General features: G+C 40.0%; 1 protein-coding gene across 2 annotated transcripts in view; it reads left to right on the plus strand.

Moving 5' to 3' along the window:
- Positions 1-17,944, plus strand: part of LRRC2 (leucine rich repeat containing 2) — an 81,749-nt gene that overhangs the window by 24,940 nt on the left and 38,865 nt on the right. For both annotated transcript variants that reach the window (XM_062599655.1, XM_062599656.1), the window contains exons 4-5: positions 6,473-6,629; positions 15,171-15,307. In XM_062599655.1, coding sequence (XP_062455639.1) covers positions 6,473-6,629; positions 15,171-15,307 — 294 coding nt within the window. The remainder of the gene's footprint in view (positions 1-6,472; positions 6,630-15,170; positions 15,308-17,944) is intronic.

Below are 17,944 nucleotides of genomic sequence, written 5' to 3' on the forward strand. Positions count from 1 at the left end.
TGAAGAAGTTTGTGAGATGCTGCTTACATTGTAGGGGAATGTCCTGCTGTTGGATTCTTGGGGGCAAGTCTTTGCCTCCGCTCCCTGCCACATCCTTTGGGGCCAGCAAGGAGTCAAAGGTGGTCGGGTGCAATAGTGAGGTGGAAAGAACAGGAGGTCAATAGAAAGATTTTTGGATTGTGGCACAGAGAGCGAAATAGTGGTGAATGGTATCTGGCTCCTAGATGGATTTTCCCTCTAGTATGACTATGTTATGCATCTGCTTTCTCTGTGAATCACAGAGCTTACTTAGAGTAGCATCTGTGCAGCTCCAGCTAAACGCTATCTCCATGTGCTGCATCTTCAGTTCTGTAATAGTGGGGAAAACAATACTGATTGAATCCCTAGTTGGTATTTATTGTTTTATTTTGCTGCAGAAAAATGTACACCACCAAAGATGGAGGAGTGGTAACCCACTCCAGAAAGCTGGAGAGATTATTTTCTTACCATGCCTGAGGCATTTCAGGCATTTTACTTTTTAACTGCCGTAAACTGACAAATATACAAGATGGATCACAATGCAATATACACCTACTGGCAAAATGAAGCAAAAAAATGAAATGATCCATATCAAATATGGAAAGGCAGGTAGCAAAGCAAATCTACCTGTATAGGCTAAATGTCTGCATACATAAGTTGAAAAGTACTGTAATTAGAGACTGCAACAACCAAACAAAAAACTGTGATCAACAGTCCAGTATATCTTTAACTGCAATTAGATGTTTTAATTTAACTAAGCGTTAAGTGGCACTATTCCGAGTTTTTAATAAGAAACAATTAAAATGCATCACCCTTGTTAATGTCCTGGTGGATCTGTGAAATCTAGAGGAAAAAAAAAAACCACTTGGCAATGTCTTCTGCATCAAAAGAGTAATCCCTACTGCATATGATTCTTCATGCACAGAGAAAGAAAAGGTTATAAAGGAATTAAATGTTAAAACTATTACATCCCTTTTTATGAAGCAGAGTTAGTAACAGCACCTCATCCAGATTATTTATTCCAGATGTTACCAATGCACGGTGCTATAAAATCAGGAACAGAGTGGTAAATTATGTGCTTCTTTAAAAACTTGAGTCTAAAGGATCTGACCTTCAACTTTATCAATTGATTTTTATCTGTTTCAAATTTAAGGAATTTAGTTGCATAACTCAAACAAAGATGTGAACAGAATATCAATTAATTACAGTGATTTTGTATGAATTAAAATCTAAACCCTTCACTCTAACTGTTAAATATATGGAAGATTTTGGACAAATAGTATAGTGTGTGAAAATTACTCAAATAAACTTATTTACTGTGTATTTAGAACAATAACAGAAATTTTAAAAAGTTTCTGAAAACTTAAATGATTACTTGCAATTCTAGACTGGTTTAAAAATTCAGCATTTTTATTCTGTAAAGAATTTGAGCAAAAATTCTCAAACAGTGGAATGACTTAGGAAATTAAGTCACTTTTTTAAAAAAACAGATTTTCAAAGTCCTATTTGAAATATTTCTATTTCTTGGCCTGTACTGCATCTTGGCAAACAAATTTCAAAACATTAGGAGGTATTAAGAGTATAGTACAACTTATTTGTTTGGCAAGGTCCACTTCAGTATTCCTTGCTCTTCTGTTCTCATGTTGCAATTTAACAGAATCACATAATCTTTGAATGGTTGATGTTGGAAGGGACCTCTGGAGCAAGCAGAGTCACCTACAGCATGTTGCACAGGACTGCATCCAGGCGGGTTTTTAGTATCTCCAGAGAAGGAGACTCCACAATCTCTGCGTGTGATCACAGGGCCATGATCTCATTGCAGTCACAGAGACATGGTGGGATAGCTCATGTGACTGGAATGCTGCCATGGATGGATATGTGCTTTTTAGGAGGGACAGGCCAGGAAGGCGAGGTGGTGGAGTTGCTCCTTATGTGAGAGAGCAACTGGAATGCATTGAGCTCTGCCTGGGGGTGGAGGAGGAGGAGGCAGTCGAGAGCTTATGGGTAAAAATCAAAGGGCAGGCTAGCACAGGGGACACTGTTGTGGGTGTCTACTACAGGCCACCTGACCAGGAAGAGGAAGTTGATGAGGCCTTCTACCGATAGCTGGAGGTAGCTTCAAGATCACAAGCCCTGGTTCTCACGGGGGACTTCAACCACCCTGACATCTGCTGAAGGGACTACACAGCAAGGCACAAACAGTCCAGAAGGCTCCTGCAATGCATCGATGATAACTTCTTGTCGCAAATGGTGGAGTAGCCTACAAGGAAGGGTTTCCTGCTGGACCTTGTCCTTACCAACAGAGAGGGACTGGTTAGAGATGTGAAGGTTGGGGGCAGCCTTGGTTGCAGTAACCACGAGATGGTAGAGTTCAGGATCCTGCAGGAAAGAAGTAAGGCAACAAGCAGGACTGCAAGCCTGGACTTCAGGAGAGTGGACTTTGGGCTCTTCAGAGGCCTAATTGGTGGATCCTCATGGGTTAAGGCCCTAGAAGGAAGGGAGGTCCAGGAGAGCTGGCTAGTATTCAAACATCACTTCCTCCAAGCTCAAGAGCGGTGCATCCCAGGGAGGAAGAAGTGCAGCAAAAGGGGCAGGAGAGCTGCATGGGTGAGCAAGAAGCTCTTGGCCAAATTCAGAAAGAAGAAGAAAGTACACAGAATGTGGAAGAGGGGACAGGCTACTTGGGAGAATTATAGAAATGCAGTCAGAGCATGTAGAGATGCTGCGAGGAAGGCTAAGGCCCAGTTGGAATTGAGTCTTGCAAGGGATGTTAAGGACAACGGGAAGGGCTTCTTCAAATACATCAGCAGCAAAAGGAGGACTAGGGGAAATGTGGGCCCACTGCTGAATGGGGTGGGGGCCCTGGTGACAAGGGATACAGAGAAGGCAGAATTACTGAAGGCCTTCTTTGCTTCAGTCTTCACTGCTAAGGGCGGCCCTCAGGAATCCCGGAGCCTGGAGACAAGGGAGAAAGTCTGGAGAAGGGAAGACTTTCCTTTGGCTGAGGAGGAAAGGATTAGAGACCTTCTGGGCAGGCTACATGTCCACAAATCCATGGGCCCGGATGGGTGCACCCACAGGTCCTGAGGGAGCTGGCAGATGTTATTGCTAAGCTGCTCTCCATCATCTTTGAAAGGTCCTGGAGAACTGGAGAGGTGCGTGAGGACTGGAAGAAAGCCAATGTCACTGCAATCTTCAAGAAGGGCAAGAAGGAGGACCCAGACAACTATAGACCAGTCAGCCTCACATCCATCCCTGGAAAGATGATGGAACAGCTCATTCTGGATGTCATCTCCTGATCACCTTCTTTTCCTCCATATATCTGGAGTAGCCAGCATGGATTCACCAAGGGGAAATCATGCTTAACCAATCCGATGGCCTTCTGTGATGGAATGACTGGCTGGGTAGATGAGGGGAGAGCAGTGGATGCTGTCCACGTTGGCTTCAGCAAGGTTTTTGACACTTCTGCCTCCTATAACATCCTCCTAGGCAAGCTCAGGAAGTGTGGGTTAGATGAGCAGACAGTGAGGTGGATTGAGAATTGTCTGAAAGGCAGAGCTCAGAGGGTTGTGCTCAGTGACGCAGAGTCTAGTTGGAGGCCTGTAGCTATCAGTGTCCCCCAGGGCTCAGTACTGGGCCCAGTCTTGTTCAACACCTAGAGAGGTGTTCTCCTGCACCTAGAGAGGAATAATCCCAGGCAGCAGCACAGGCTAGGGGCTGACCTGGAAAGCAGCTCTGCAGAGAAGGACCTGGGAGTCTTGGTGGACAAGTTGACTGTGAGCAACCAATGAGCCTTTGTGGCCAAGAAGGCTGACGATATCCTGGGGTGCATTAGGAAGAGTGTTGCCAGCAGGTGGAGGGAGGTGATCCTGCCTCTCTGCTCAGCCCTGGTGAAGCCCCATCTGGAGTACTGTGTCCAGTTGTGGGCTCCCTAGTACAAGAGAGACATGGAGGTACTGGAGAGACTCCAGCATAGGGCTGTGAAGATGATTAGGGGGCTGGAGCATCTCTCCTATGTGGAAAGGCTGGAAGACCTCTGCCTGTTTAGCCTGGAGAAGAGAGTAGACTGAGAGGGGATCTTATCAATGTCTACAAATATCTTAAGAGAGCGTGTCAAAAGGATGAGGCCAGACTCTCTTCAGTGGTGCCAAGCGGTAGGACAAGAGGTAACAGGCACTAACTGAAACACAGGAACTTATATTTGAATGTGAGGAAAAGCTTCTTTACTGTGAGGGTGCCCAGAGAGAATCATAGAATCACAGAATCGGTAAGGTTGGAAGGGACCTCTGGAGATCATCTAGTCCAAACCCCCTGCTCAAGCAGGGTCACTTAGAGCATGTTAGACAAGGTTGCATCCAGGCAGGCCTTGAAGATCTCCAGAGAAGGAGACTCCACAGCCTCTCTGGGCAACCTGCGCCAGTGCTCCGTCACTCTCACAGGGAACAAATTCCCCCTCATGTTCAAGTGGAACCTCCTGTGGTTCAGTTTCTGTCCATTGCCTCTTGTCCTGTCACATGGGACAACTGAAAAGAGTTTGTCCCTGTCCTCTTGACACCCTCCCTTCAGGTACTTATACACATTGATAAGATCCCCCCTCAGTCTTCTCTTCCCCAGGCTAAACAGGCCCAGCTCTCGCAGCCTTTCCTTGTAGGGCAGGTGCTCCAGCCCTCTGACCATCTTTGTAGCCCTACACTGGACTCTCTCCAGTAGCTCCAGGTCTCTCTTGTAGTGGGGAGCCCACAACTGGATGCAGTACTCGAGATGAGGCCTCCCCAGGGCTGAGTAGAGGGGCAGGATCACCTCCCTCCACCTGCTGGCAATACTTTTCTTAATGTACCCCAGGAGACCATTGGCCTTCCTATACGCAAGGGCACGTTGCTGTCTCATGGTCAACTTGTCATCCACCAGCACCCCCAGGTCCTTCTCTGCAGAGCTGCTCTCCAGAAGGTCAGCCCCCAGCTTGGACTGGTGCCTAGGGTTATTTTTCCCTAGGTGCAGGACTCTGTACTCCTCCCAGCCACTCCTCCCAGCCACTCCTCCCAGCTTGGCATCATCAGCAAACTTGCTGAGGAGGCACTCTGCCCCTTCATCCAGGTCACCAATGAATAAGTTGAACAAGACTGGACCCAGTACTGTGCCCTGGGGGACACTGATAGCTACAGGCCTCCAACTAGACTCTGCGCCACTGAGCACAACCCTCTGAGCTCTGCCTTTCAGGCAATTCTCAATCCACCTCACTGTCTGCTCATCTAACCCACACTTCCTGAGCTTGCCTAGGAGGATGTTATAGGAGACAGTGCCGAAAGCCTTGCTGAAGCCAACGTGGACAGCATCCACTGCTCTCCCCTCATCTACCCAGCCAATCATTCCATCACAGAAGGCCATCGGATTGGTTAAGCATGATTTCCCCTTGGTGAATCCATGCTAACTACTTAACTTGCCTTCTTTTCCTCCACATGCTTAGAGATGACATCACCTTTCCAGAGATGAGGCTGACTGGCGTGTAGTTTTCTGGGTCCTCCTTCTTGCCTTTCTGAAGACTGCAGCGACATGGGCTTTCTTCCAGTCTTCACACCCCTCTCCTGTTCTCCATCCCTTTTCAAAGATGTTTGGGAGTTGCCAAGCAATAGCACCTGCCAGCTCCCTCAGGACCTGTGGGTGCATCGCATCAGGTCCCATGTATTTGTAGGTGTCAAAACTGCCTAAATGATCTCTAATCCTATCCTCCTCCACCAAGGGAAAGTCTTCCAGACTTTCTCCCTTGTCTCCAGGCTCCGGGATTTCTGAGGGCTGCCCTCAGCAGTAAAGACTGAACCAAAGAAGGCATTCAGTAATTCTGCCTTCTCCGTATCCCTTGTCACTAGGACTCCCACCCCATTTGGTAGTGGGCCCACACTTTCCCTAGTCTTCCTCTTGCTACTGATGTATTTGAAGAAGCCCTTCCTGTTGTCCTTGACACCTCTTGCCAGATTTAATTACAAATGGCCCTTAGCCTTCCTTGTTCCATTCCTGCAGTCTCTGATATGATTCCTGTATTCCTTCCAAGTAGCCTATCCCCTTTTCCACATTCCGTATACTTTCTTCTGTTCTGTTACCATGTCGTGATGTGTGAATTAAAGCACTGAAATGTGTCTTTTTTTTTTTTTTTTTTAAAAAACCCTCCAACTGGAGGAGCTACCAAACAGACTGAGTGCTACAGACAGATTTCAGTTTTAGAACTAAATGTCTGCACCAGCAGTTAAAAACTGACTGTATGGTGACAGACAACTGCAGTGATCGCCAGAGGAGAACAGCTCTTACAGGGGTTATTGAAGAAATTGCTTGTCTACATCAAAATAATTAAGGCAAAATGTTGAAGTTTGGCCCTGGAATTTTCTCTACTCTTTTTAGAAATATGGTAGAACCCATTTCCAGCTTTATGCTTTCTGTTTATGAAATATAATTTAATTTGCAGGAATTCCCAGATTCTCTGAAAGAACAGACACATCTGAAAGAATGGCATGTGAACAATACACTGATTCAAACCATTCCAGCCTACATTGCCTTGTTTCAGGATCTGAGAGTATTGGAGCTGTCAAAAAATCAAATCACCCATCTCCCAGTGGAAATTGGTATGTTGGTTCACACTACTTAGGTATTTTTACTCTTACTATTCAACTATAATGCAGGACAGTGAATGTGCATGGCTATTCTTATTCATTCACTGATAAACGTCTCATTTCCAGTAAGTACTTTGTCATTTTTTATAGCTTTGTAGTTGTATTTGCTGAATTGCATACAATATCATGGGTTAAATATAGCTTAGATGTCGGAAAACTAACTTATTCTTGTTGTCTTACTTTCAGAGAGTCACTGTTGACATTCAGCTGGATGGGGACTCCTGCCTGAGAATGGGAGGTGTTTTATGTTCCTTATAGGTTAGGAATGATATAAAACTCAGACAAGATGAACTAAAGTATAAGATACTAGTAATAGGGAAGTCCTCAAAATATAATTTGGGGGGAAAATTCAATTTTATAACAGGTTCAGTAGTAATCACTGTGTAAAGTGCTATTTCCAACTTGACAACTGAGTTTTTTTTAATGTAATTCTTAACTCTTACCTACTTTGACTTTTGCTATTTTATCCATATAATAGTAATTTTCATAGGTCTGCCTTTTTTGAAGCTTTCTGATCTTACAAAATAAAAAGTCAGATTAATGGTTTTAGAGGGAGTAGCTGTTCTTACAAGGAGGAATGTTGCTGTAAGCAGTGAGCTGAAAAATTATGCTAGAGGGGATTATTGGCCCCTCTAGTCAAGTCCATGCACTGAGGTGTACTAGCTGCCTAACAGATCAGCCTTTGTTTTTTAATTCAGTAGTCTTAAATTTGCTCTGTGCCTAGATTTCCTTATACACCCAATGAATTAATATCTTTCAAGTGAAAAATAAAGACTAAAACCATCTCCACAATTACAATAATTTTAACTGAGGGAAACAGGAAAAGAGAGTCTCCTTAAGCACAGAAATCACAGCTAGACTTTTCTACCTGATAAACTAACACTAATACTTTGTGATTTATTTACTAACATTTTGTTAGCAGAAAATTTCCCACTGACATCTAGGTATATCTTACGATGTCAACCTGACAGCTAAATACACTAGCAAATCATAAACGAGGCACAAACAGGAAATAATAGACATAAAATAAACACTAACTGTTTTGTTAGCACTTTGACTGCAGAAGTCAAATGGGTCAGTGAGTTTAATGAACTCTCATACCTTCTGTCATGTGGAAGGGAAGAAGATGTGGGTCCCTTCCAGAGGCTATCCTAGGCCATTAAACTTTTTTAAGGGGTCACTACTTAACTATTGAGGCAGGTAGAGACTAAGGAAGAGGTTTTTTTCCCCTTGTAATTCTGGGCGCTAATAATGAAAATGATCCCAAAGAAAATGTGATTATGAATGGTAATGCAGTTTGTTTCCAGAATAAAGGCACAAAGCCAGATCAGACTAGCATAACCTATTCTCCATAGACGATAATTTAAAGCCTGTTTCAGACCTTTCCTGTGAAAAAAGGAAATGTATTTCAAATGTGTCTAGTAGAAAACACAATTCTTTCAACTGCCTTTTAAATTACATCAGTTCTGCTCATCAGAAGCTTTCCTGCTATTCCCATTCCTCTGTCTTCCCTCCAATCTGTGCTCCTCCCTCCAGTGCCTACACAGGATGTTGCTCTTTTCATTTAGTGTTTTTGTTGCTGCTTTTTTAAGTGTTTGACTGGAAGTATCAGTGAATATTAGAAAGCAGATTGTTATGGGACTGCCTCAGTATTATAGCACTCACCACCATCCTGTTAAAGCTGATCTGTAGTTCAGGAAAGACTTTCCAGGTTAACGAGAGTCAGCATGATCGTACTAAACACTTGTCTGGAGATACAAGGGTTTGAATCTTTCCCCTTGAGACACTGCAAAAATTTACATGAAACTGTCACTAAATGAAACACGTTTATTTAGTAGTAGTGAAAATTTATACAATAGTTCTACATCTCAGCAGCAATACTAGTCTATCCAGACAAAGATCCAGCTTAAGAAAAAAGCTATTCCTGGACTCAGTTCTGTAGTCAAACTATTCAGTACTTTTTTGCTAAAACTACCTAATGATTTTCAGCTTTTGTGAATGTCTTGTGTTAATAGACCTTCTATTAGTAATGCAGCACAGCAGCCTTTGATATGGCAAAGATTATGGAGAGATTTTTGTCTCAACTCATTAATGCTCTCTCAGATGACATGTAAGGCTTTACCCTTCCAAATAGCCATAGTTTATTACATGTACTGTAAATGCATACCTACATAGGCACTAGCAAGTATTGGAAGTGTTCATTATTTTAGTTAGATCTTATTATGAAAAATGTTGAGGTCTTGTTTCTTTTTCTGGATGCTGCTTCAAGTTATGAAAAGCCCCAAACTTCAGTCATCGAACAGCTAAATTATCACAGAAAAAAAATAGTCTCTGTGAGTTCAGTTTGGAAGCTTTATCTAAGCAAGGAGTGAGGATTGAGTGTAAAATCAGAAGGTAAGGTCTCCAGAAAGGTTAAGTGCTTAGGTTACCATTTTGTGTTCTGTTTACAAAACAGCAGTGAATACATAAATATCACACCTAAAACATACTTGAGAGTAATGACAGATGGTTGAAACTGTGACATGCATGCTGTGGAGTCTTTAATCTTCTGACAGAACTGAAGCCAAATTTAGACCAACAAATCATCTAGCAGAAGCTAAACTGGTGAGCCCAGACAAGGCTACTTTTGATTTTAACAAGATGGGTTTAAAGGTGCAAAAAAAGAGAGGCGATCGTAAGAGTATTTTTAATGGATAAAAAGTATCGTTGCAGTCCTGGTTCCTACAGGTCTCTGTCCTAAAAGTCCACAGGAACTGAAGTTCGTGTTTTACCTAATCTAGATGGAAAAGCTTTGCTCTAAGTCAGAGAGAAGAAAGACTTGAACTTTGTTCTGAGATATTTCAGAATATGTTCTTGGCTATATTCACGTATGCACTTGAAAAGATCATTTTTGGATCAGCGAACAGCTTAGAATTTTTTTGACTTGATTCTTTATGTGTAATAGCGTATGTTTTCAGGGAAAGTGAATAAACAAAAACAGTAAAAACTTGACAGAATGCAAAATGGAGCTGTTGTCTGACTAGGAGTAGTCAAGTCTGTTTTTCCCAGGAATAACAGAAAGGATCATGAATAGGGCATACTTGGTGGATTTTCTTGTGCAACAATTTCCACATGATCTGCAATTTAGGCTTACATACCATGCTGAAGGCAGAGCTGCAGTGCACTGGTTAGGCATAAAGTAGTGATGTTAGTTACACAAGCAGCTGTTATCATTAAAGACATCCTAATGAATATATTCCCATACTGAGTGGAGGTAGTAGTCCAAGTCTTTGTGTGATTGCTCAGCTTTCCCTAAAATGGGATTGTGAGACTGTATGAGGATTTCTTTTTTACCTCTTACTATTCATGAAAAATCTCGAAGAGCTGTTAATAAATCTTTGTACCTCATTATATTCCAGTGTGCCAGATATTTAGGAGAAAAAAAATAGCTGTGCTTTCAGAGATGTCTTTAAAAGAAATCATAGGAATTTTTTGTCTTCCCTACCTCACACTGTAAAATTTCATTTGTGCATACCATTAATCCAATTACCTAGAATTCAGAGGGGAAAAACTAAAAGTAATATAGTTTAGCATGATTTCTTGATACCTAGAATAGATTTTTGTATTAATAAAATTCCCAGTGTGCCAATACATGAATTTCCAAGAAGAAAATATGAATTCTCAGTTAAATGCTGTTTTATTTTGAGGAATTAGAAGATATCGTGTGTTTCCCCTGGTAGTTTCTCAATGCTGAACATTATCTGTCCAGCAACTGAGTCATGTATACAACTGAGTATTAAACACCTTTTCTTGCAAGCTGACTGTTTTTAAGAGGGTTCCGGTTACTTTTAAGCTTAGTGCTCAAATGATGACCTGTTAATAGCAGAAAAGCTGATGAGATAATCAGGATTTAACCTATGATTAGTATACCACAAAATACCAACATGTACTTTTTATTGGGCCACTTAGGCAGGAAATAATCCTTTTTATTTCCCTGCTTAAGCTCTCAAAATGGATAAAATTGCACTAAAACGTAACAAACATACTGCCTTAACAAGCTTCAGCATCATCAGATCTTGCAAAGGCCACATAGTGCCACTGGGTAAATTGGAGCTCAGATTGGAACTCTACCATGGAAACTACCCATTACACAAATTGTTTTTGCCAAAAGATTCTTGTCCATTGAGTTTGTCATACATTTTTATGCAACTACAGTGTACATAAAAATGTATTGGACCTGTGCCCTCACCCTTGGGAGATGCACTGTTGTTTGAGCATCCCTGGGGAGAGTGGAACCTGTGTACCAGCTTATCTGTTCAAATAAAAAAAAGAAGTCACAGGTAGATGCTTTTATGTAGGATTTTTGATCTATTAGAGTATCTTCTGCCCTTTCACTACACCTTTGCCCTACTTTTTTACCAGGTGTTACCTTTCTCTGCTGTCTGTCAAAAACTTCATGTTTTTCTGCCTTATTCTGCTATGAAAAGACTTTTTCTTTTTTTTTCTTATGTCATACTAACACTCTTCTAACAACAGGCCTAGATTCCAAGCTTTATCTTTTTTTTTTTTTTTTTTTCTTGTAATAGTAGTTCACAATTTCTATTAGTATGTTTACTTTATTTTTTTTTAAGAATGAAATTTTACTATCCCAGGATCAATCTATTGCAGCACTACATTTTTTATAAGCTCTAGTGGCAAAAGAGATTTCGTATATTTATTATGAAAAAAGTTTTATGTGAAAGGAGTTCAGGGAGTAAAAATCCCCCCTTCTTGTTGAGTGCCTGATCAGAAGTTAAAAAAAAAATGATGTTTAAATATCAACCTGTCAACTGTAAGCTTGAACATCAATATCCACCTTCAAATAAATCAAAGGCAGTGTCACTGATGTAGCAGGGAAGATTGGAAAAAAGGAGGCTATTTGTTTTGGTCTGTAGGAAGCTGCTGTGCTAGCTAATTTGTCTTGACTGGATCAGATCAAAAATTTGCTTTATGTTCTAGTTCAGTTTATGCAAGCTGACCTACATTTGCACTGAATGGGATGCCTGGTTGATAAAGGCTTTCTGTAACCTCACCTATATTTTGTCTCTCAGATACTTTGTTGGGAGTGCTAATGCAGGCTTATCTAAATGAGGAAGTTGCATTGCCTTCAACAATTATAGGGTTTAATTACTGGTTTAATTTTTTAAAATAATGAATTAATTGATCAAACTGGGAATAAATGGTATCATAGACAACAACTCTGTCATTGCAGCTCCCACTTAAAAATAAAATATTCTTAAATGTGAAACTGCCAGAGAAGCTATGGATTTCATTACTACTTTAACTGCCTTTCCCTGGAAAATACAGGGAGATATTAGCTATCCCTAATTTACATTTTTTTATAGAACTGAACATTCAGTGTCATAAAGGCATAGTTAACCATGATGTGGTAGCAGCAGCAATTTTATTATTTTTTATTGAGTTTCAAGCCATGGATCTTGTCTATCTGGCATCCAGTGAAACATTTGATAACAGTGGATTACGGAAAATTAATGTTTGAACCTAAGAAAATGGTATTTGATACAACAACTAAAAATAACCAAGAGACTGGCCCCTCAGTAAGGAGAAAGGTTATTTGTGGAGTTTCTCAAGGATCAGTCTTGACTTTATTTCTTAATTCTGAACTATGCTAGTGAAATTTTCTGTTAACGTAGTTTGCAAAGTATTGCCACTGCATAAGCAGGCTGAAATGTGAGGAGTTAAATGGGTGCAAAGCCAGCAATAAAAGTAGAGAGATTAAATTCATGATTACAGAGTTCAAGGTCATGTGCTCAGGGGCCAAAATTCCTGCCACAAGTTTTGGGTTCATTAAATAGAAACAAGTAAAGAATGGAAATTTCCAGGCTAATAATCACAGACCGACCCACTAGTATGATACCCACCCACAAAAGACAACTGCAAGGTAATCTAAATGCAAGATACTTTCAGCTGAAAAAAAGTACTAATGCTATTGTCTAGAGCAACAATAAGAACATGTCTGGAGTATTGCATATAGTTGTGGTTATTCAGATTCAAGAAAGGTTATTCAGAAGGATATTGATGCAAAAGAAGTCTATTAGGTAAGTTCGGGAAAGGGAATTTTTATTTTATGAGAGAAGAGTAGAAGAACTTGGCTTTTTTAGGCTGGTGAAACAAAGGCTAGTATGTCTGCTGCCTATGAAAATGTCAGGGAAATAAACATCAGGGAAGGAGAAGAGCTGTATACAGATAAAATTAGCAAAAGAATGGATGGTTATAAAATTTCTATGAGTAAATTTAAACTGGCAATTAGAATGTCATTTTTAATCTTGGAAGGGTTTTTAATCATGGATTCTTAACATATTTTTCAGTAAGAATAATGCATGTCAAAAAGCAAACTATTTTTGAGATGGAATGTGGTAAATTAATGAATGGGATTGTATTAAGTGGTAGTGTATAGGTTGGAGCCAGTTCGATGATGAGTTGAAAAGTTGATATTTATTCTGTTTAGCATCGTGTAATACCTTTGTATGTCTGCATCATAGCACATTGGATTGGATTGGATTGGATTACTTTTATGTGCTTGAAAATCTGGAAATAAGATAAGAAGGTTCTGATATTTACACCCTTAAGCTGCTTCTATTACTATCTTATATCAGCCCAAATGACCCTTGTGGGACAGCATTCTACCACCAAAGCAAATGTCTTTTGTATTCCTGTGGATAATTTTGCTTCTTCTAGTTTAACTGAAACAGCAGTTTATATCAAAAAGATGAAAATGGTTAGTTTCTTAAAAAGAGAGACAAATTTTAAAATACCATCTCATTTTGTAACTTCTAGGCAGAGCTATATAAATGCGGAAAATGGAGTCTTGCTTAGCTGAATGGAAGCTTCTGTATATTTTGTTTGTTTGATGCAACCTGCAGAGATTAAACCAGTAGAATTTTCCCCACACTTGTCTCATCTGCCTACCTGGGGAAAAGATTTGGCTGGTCCAGCTGCTGTTCAGAGAAATGCTGTGTCTAAGGGGATATCAGAAGTCTGTGCAAAATGCAGGCCTATGAGATTTGGGGGCTGCTAGTATTGTCCAGCAAATGCTGTTTGCATTGCTTCTGCGAACAGCAGTTCCTCAGAGGAAAATTGCAGGGTTTTCATTTCTCTATGTTTCTTCTCTGCTCTTTCCTGTGGAAGTGCTCTCTGGCCTTCACTAATGATTTCAACATATTGCAAAAAGTGAGCAGCTGCTTTGGAGAGAGTTTAACTAAATTTCTAGTGGTATCTTAAGGATAAGTTACTGTTATGACATTGATTTGAGTACTTGCAATCTACTGTAGAGGGGTTCTCTACAGTACTGTTCAAATCCTGTGAAACAACAGATTTTTCTCTTAAAATTGGATTATAAATAGAAGACATGATATAATATAAAATTGTGTATCTGTAGTATGAGTTAAGTGATACTTTACGTGATAGAGTGCTTTTATAGACAAAAATTAACTTTATATATCTTGGCTCAGTTTGCCAATATGTAGCATGCTTTGAGAACCTGTTAACACAAGATGCTGTTCCCTTGTTTCTAACTGCTGAATTGGATTTAAGTTTCTTATTGCTGCTTTCCCTGTGATGCTGTATTTGGTCACTGATGAGAGGGGAAGATCATCTATATAATACAGCAGGACAGCTATCCATAGAACAATCTCTTCCCTTTGTTATGAGTGCGTTTAAGGATCCATTTGCCAACATTTCAGCTATTCAGTACTTTTAAATGCCATACGTCCTCCTTTGAGTATGTCACAGTATAATTTGCACTTTTGCGGTATAATGTATTTTGCATTTTAATGATGTTTATAAACCTGCTTTTACTGAAGATTATGTAATGCTATAAACAGAAGAAGCTGGAAGTGCAATGTGACTAAACATATCCTAAAATATCATTGGAGCTCTAAAATTAAGCTGACAAAGATGACGGATTGTAGTAAAGTAAATAATGAAAAAAATGCCAGACCTGTTATCTTTTATAATTAGATATGACTATTAAAATCACTGGAATTTAAATCAAATAGTATGCGATACTGGATGCAGCAGATACAGTTTGTGATCTCTGCCAGTAAGTTTGGTAGGCACAATCATGTGCCATGAGTATGTTCTGCAGCGATCCCCAAGATGCTTCTCAGTCAGGGAATGAGCAAGTCCTGCCTGAAGTTGCTGCACCAAAACCCAACTTCTGTTTCTCCTAAGGTAAATAGGAATCTCATCACCACTAAAGTCAAGGTCTTTGCAAGTCTTTGCTGCCTCCTCTCACAGTTTTGCTGGACCCTCTGCTGATTAAGGGAAGGCTGAATATGGAGGGCAGCACAACAGTGAGTGTCAGTAATGAGTGCCTGTTGCAGGAAGTGTTTATTCATCATTTATTCATCATCCTATTGAGGAGACTTTTCACTGTTAAATTGAGTAAACTTTTGGTTCACTTTCACCATTTGTGATTTTATTGCACTGATTTTAATTATCTTTCCTTAACAGGCTGCTTAAAAAACCTCAAAGTGCTCAATGTGAGTTTTAATAATTTGAAGTCAGTCCCTCCAGAACTGGGTGAATGTGAGAATCTGGAAAAACTGGATTTGTCTGGAAATCTGGAAATAACAGAGCTCCCATTTGAAGTAAGATAACTGTTTCTTGTACCTTTTTTATCTGTATAATAAGCTATTTTATCACAGGTTTAAAATATTCTCATAACAGATTAGATTACACCCCTGGCAGTTTTTAGCAATAATGTTTTAGTAGTGCTATCACTGTAAACAGCTTACCAGCAGTTAAACAGGACCAAGCTTCTCTGTTTTAGTTTTGAAGTGACTAAATTCTACTCACATTTATTCTGATAGATGAAGGAGGACATGATCCCAAGAGGGATTTTGCCCAGTGGTGATACGGGGAAAGCTACATATAAACTTTTTCCAGTGGAAACAAAGAGCATCTTGACAGTCAAATTTATATACTAGCTTTAATTTGTTCTCAATATCTGTTATTCTTTAAAAAAAGTATAGGGAAGTCTGTGAACAGCACGACATATTGCTATGAGCATAAATATCTGATGGGACTGTAAGTCTATATTACCTGTGAAGCATGGTGTGAACATATCTTAAACACCTGTGAAAGGACTCCCAGGCATGACATTGTTTCTTGTGGTGGATGCATAACTGGCTGCTCTGTGTGGTGGCAGCTCCAAGACTTGCTCCAAGTCAGAGAAACTAATATAGTCTTCTAGAATCTAACCATAGTTTCAGATGCCATCAATATTTCCCAGGTCCTTAAACAGCTGATTATTGGAGGATGGATGGAGAGAGATTTAAGGAGAAGTGTCAGGCTCTTAGTGGCTGATTTCAACTTTTTCTTCTCTGCCTCTAAATATCTGCTACTGGTGATTTCCAGGCAATGCTGGAGGGTATGCTCGTGTGAGATCTGGGCTGGCTATGCTTATGTTCTGCTCTGAGGAAATATAAACAGTAATTAAATCCTCCAGCTTTTCACTATAAGACAGTTTATCTGATGAAGAACAGTTCAGAAATGATGCAAAGGAAACCAGAACAGGGAGCAACATTAGCTTCACACCAGGAGGGGATGTTGTGTTGAAACATTGGCTGCAGCAGGAACGATGCAGGGGCAGGTCTCCTCTTTCCACTCCTCCTCTTTCAGATTAGCAAAGGTAGGGATCTGAAAAGAAGATTCTACTTAAAAGGCAAAAAGAAATCAGAATGGAATTGGCAAAATCTGTTTTGGGATCATGTCCTAACCAAGAAAAGGAGTCAAATTTAAGGAGCCAGGAAAGGTGAATGAATTCAAATGCAAAGACCAAATCAATGTATTTAGTCCCAATCACTGATCTGTTAAAATTGACGGGAATTTTTCCAGTGGCTTCTAAATGCCCTATAGTGCATAGGGTTACCCTATGCTATGTGTTGTGGGTAGCATTTCGGTGTAAAGCTAACTGCACATGTAAATCTTTACAGGGCTGAGTCCCAAGAGGTCAGTATTTCTCTCAGAAAGCTCAGAGAGTTTGTTCTCCTCTAGTAGTCTCATATTCAGATTGGTTTTAAAGGCAATAAAACTGCATGTAGGCTACTGGGTAATGGCTCAGTTACTTACTATAGGAAAAACTTTGAGCTGGGCATATGGCTGTGTATGTTGTAGAAAAAATGGAAACAACATCATGTCAGAGTGGTCTACAAAGTCCAAAAGACATATATTGGCATTGCCTGTTGTATTTCCTTGCTTCTTTGGAGGGTAGCACTTAATTTATATTTGCTGTAACCCAGGAGGCAGGCTACACAAACTCTTCTGATTTGGTTCATAAAATTAGTTTCCTAGAATCAATGTTTCAAGGCCAGCTTTGTAAGCTGCACATACAATTAAGCAAATATCTTTTGTCAAATGATTTAAAAGGCTACAAGGTGTTTGGCCTTCAGTATAGTCAATATGGCTGATGTTATTCAGAGCAATTGCGTCAGTATCCTTGCTAATATAATAGGTATCTGATGTTCAATCCTCAGATGAGCAAAAGGTGGTAGTCATTGGCTGGTAACTATTTCATGAATTAAAAGTGTAGAATTAATCTAAATTGTCTGAGGCTATGAAAAAGGGAAAGTGGAGAGACATTGTGAAGTGTTTGTGACTCCACATTTGACAGATTAGATGCAATTATCTAATACATCTATTTCTAAAATCTATTAGTTCAATGAAATATTCATAGCTTGTCATTCTCCTCTGCAGTATGAGTACTGGGAACTGGAGAGTGTGAATGTGCAAGTATGTGGAAGTTTTGTTCTGGTAGGTGAATGGGATCCCTTTACAATAGCAGGAAAAAAGAAAATGTGTTAACTGATGCATGAAATAAACTGGAGAACTTCTAAAACTGTTTCCTGCTTATCATCTTTTAGGAAGTCCAATTTTTGTTTGACTTTCAAATCCTTAGAAGTCCCTTCTGGAAAGGGTAAAGAAATGCTTGAGAGAAGCAACAGTATTCTCCTGTGTAAAACTTACTTTTAAGAAATAAAGCTCCAACTCAGCAAAAATGATCAGAGTCTAATTTTACTTTGGTTTTGTACATAGAATAATGGCTACAGAGACACTGATAACATACACGATAATGGATTCAAGCAGATAGATAACAGGCCTGTAACTCAGTCAAGAGTTTTTGACAGCACCATAAAGGTTTATGAGATGATCAGAGCAGAGCTTGAATTACATCATCAGTAATCAGTCTCCCTGCTCCATTTCTGTTTCCTTGTTGACAGATGCAG

This window comes from Rhea pennata, chromosome Z, assembly GCF_028389875.1.
Source record: "Rhea pennata isolate bPtePen1 chromosome Z, bPtePen1.pri, whole genome shotgun sequence".
Classification (NCBI taxonomy): Eukaryota; Metazoa; Chordata; class Aves; order Rheiformes; family Rheidae; genus Rhea; species Rhea pennata.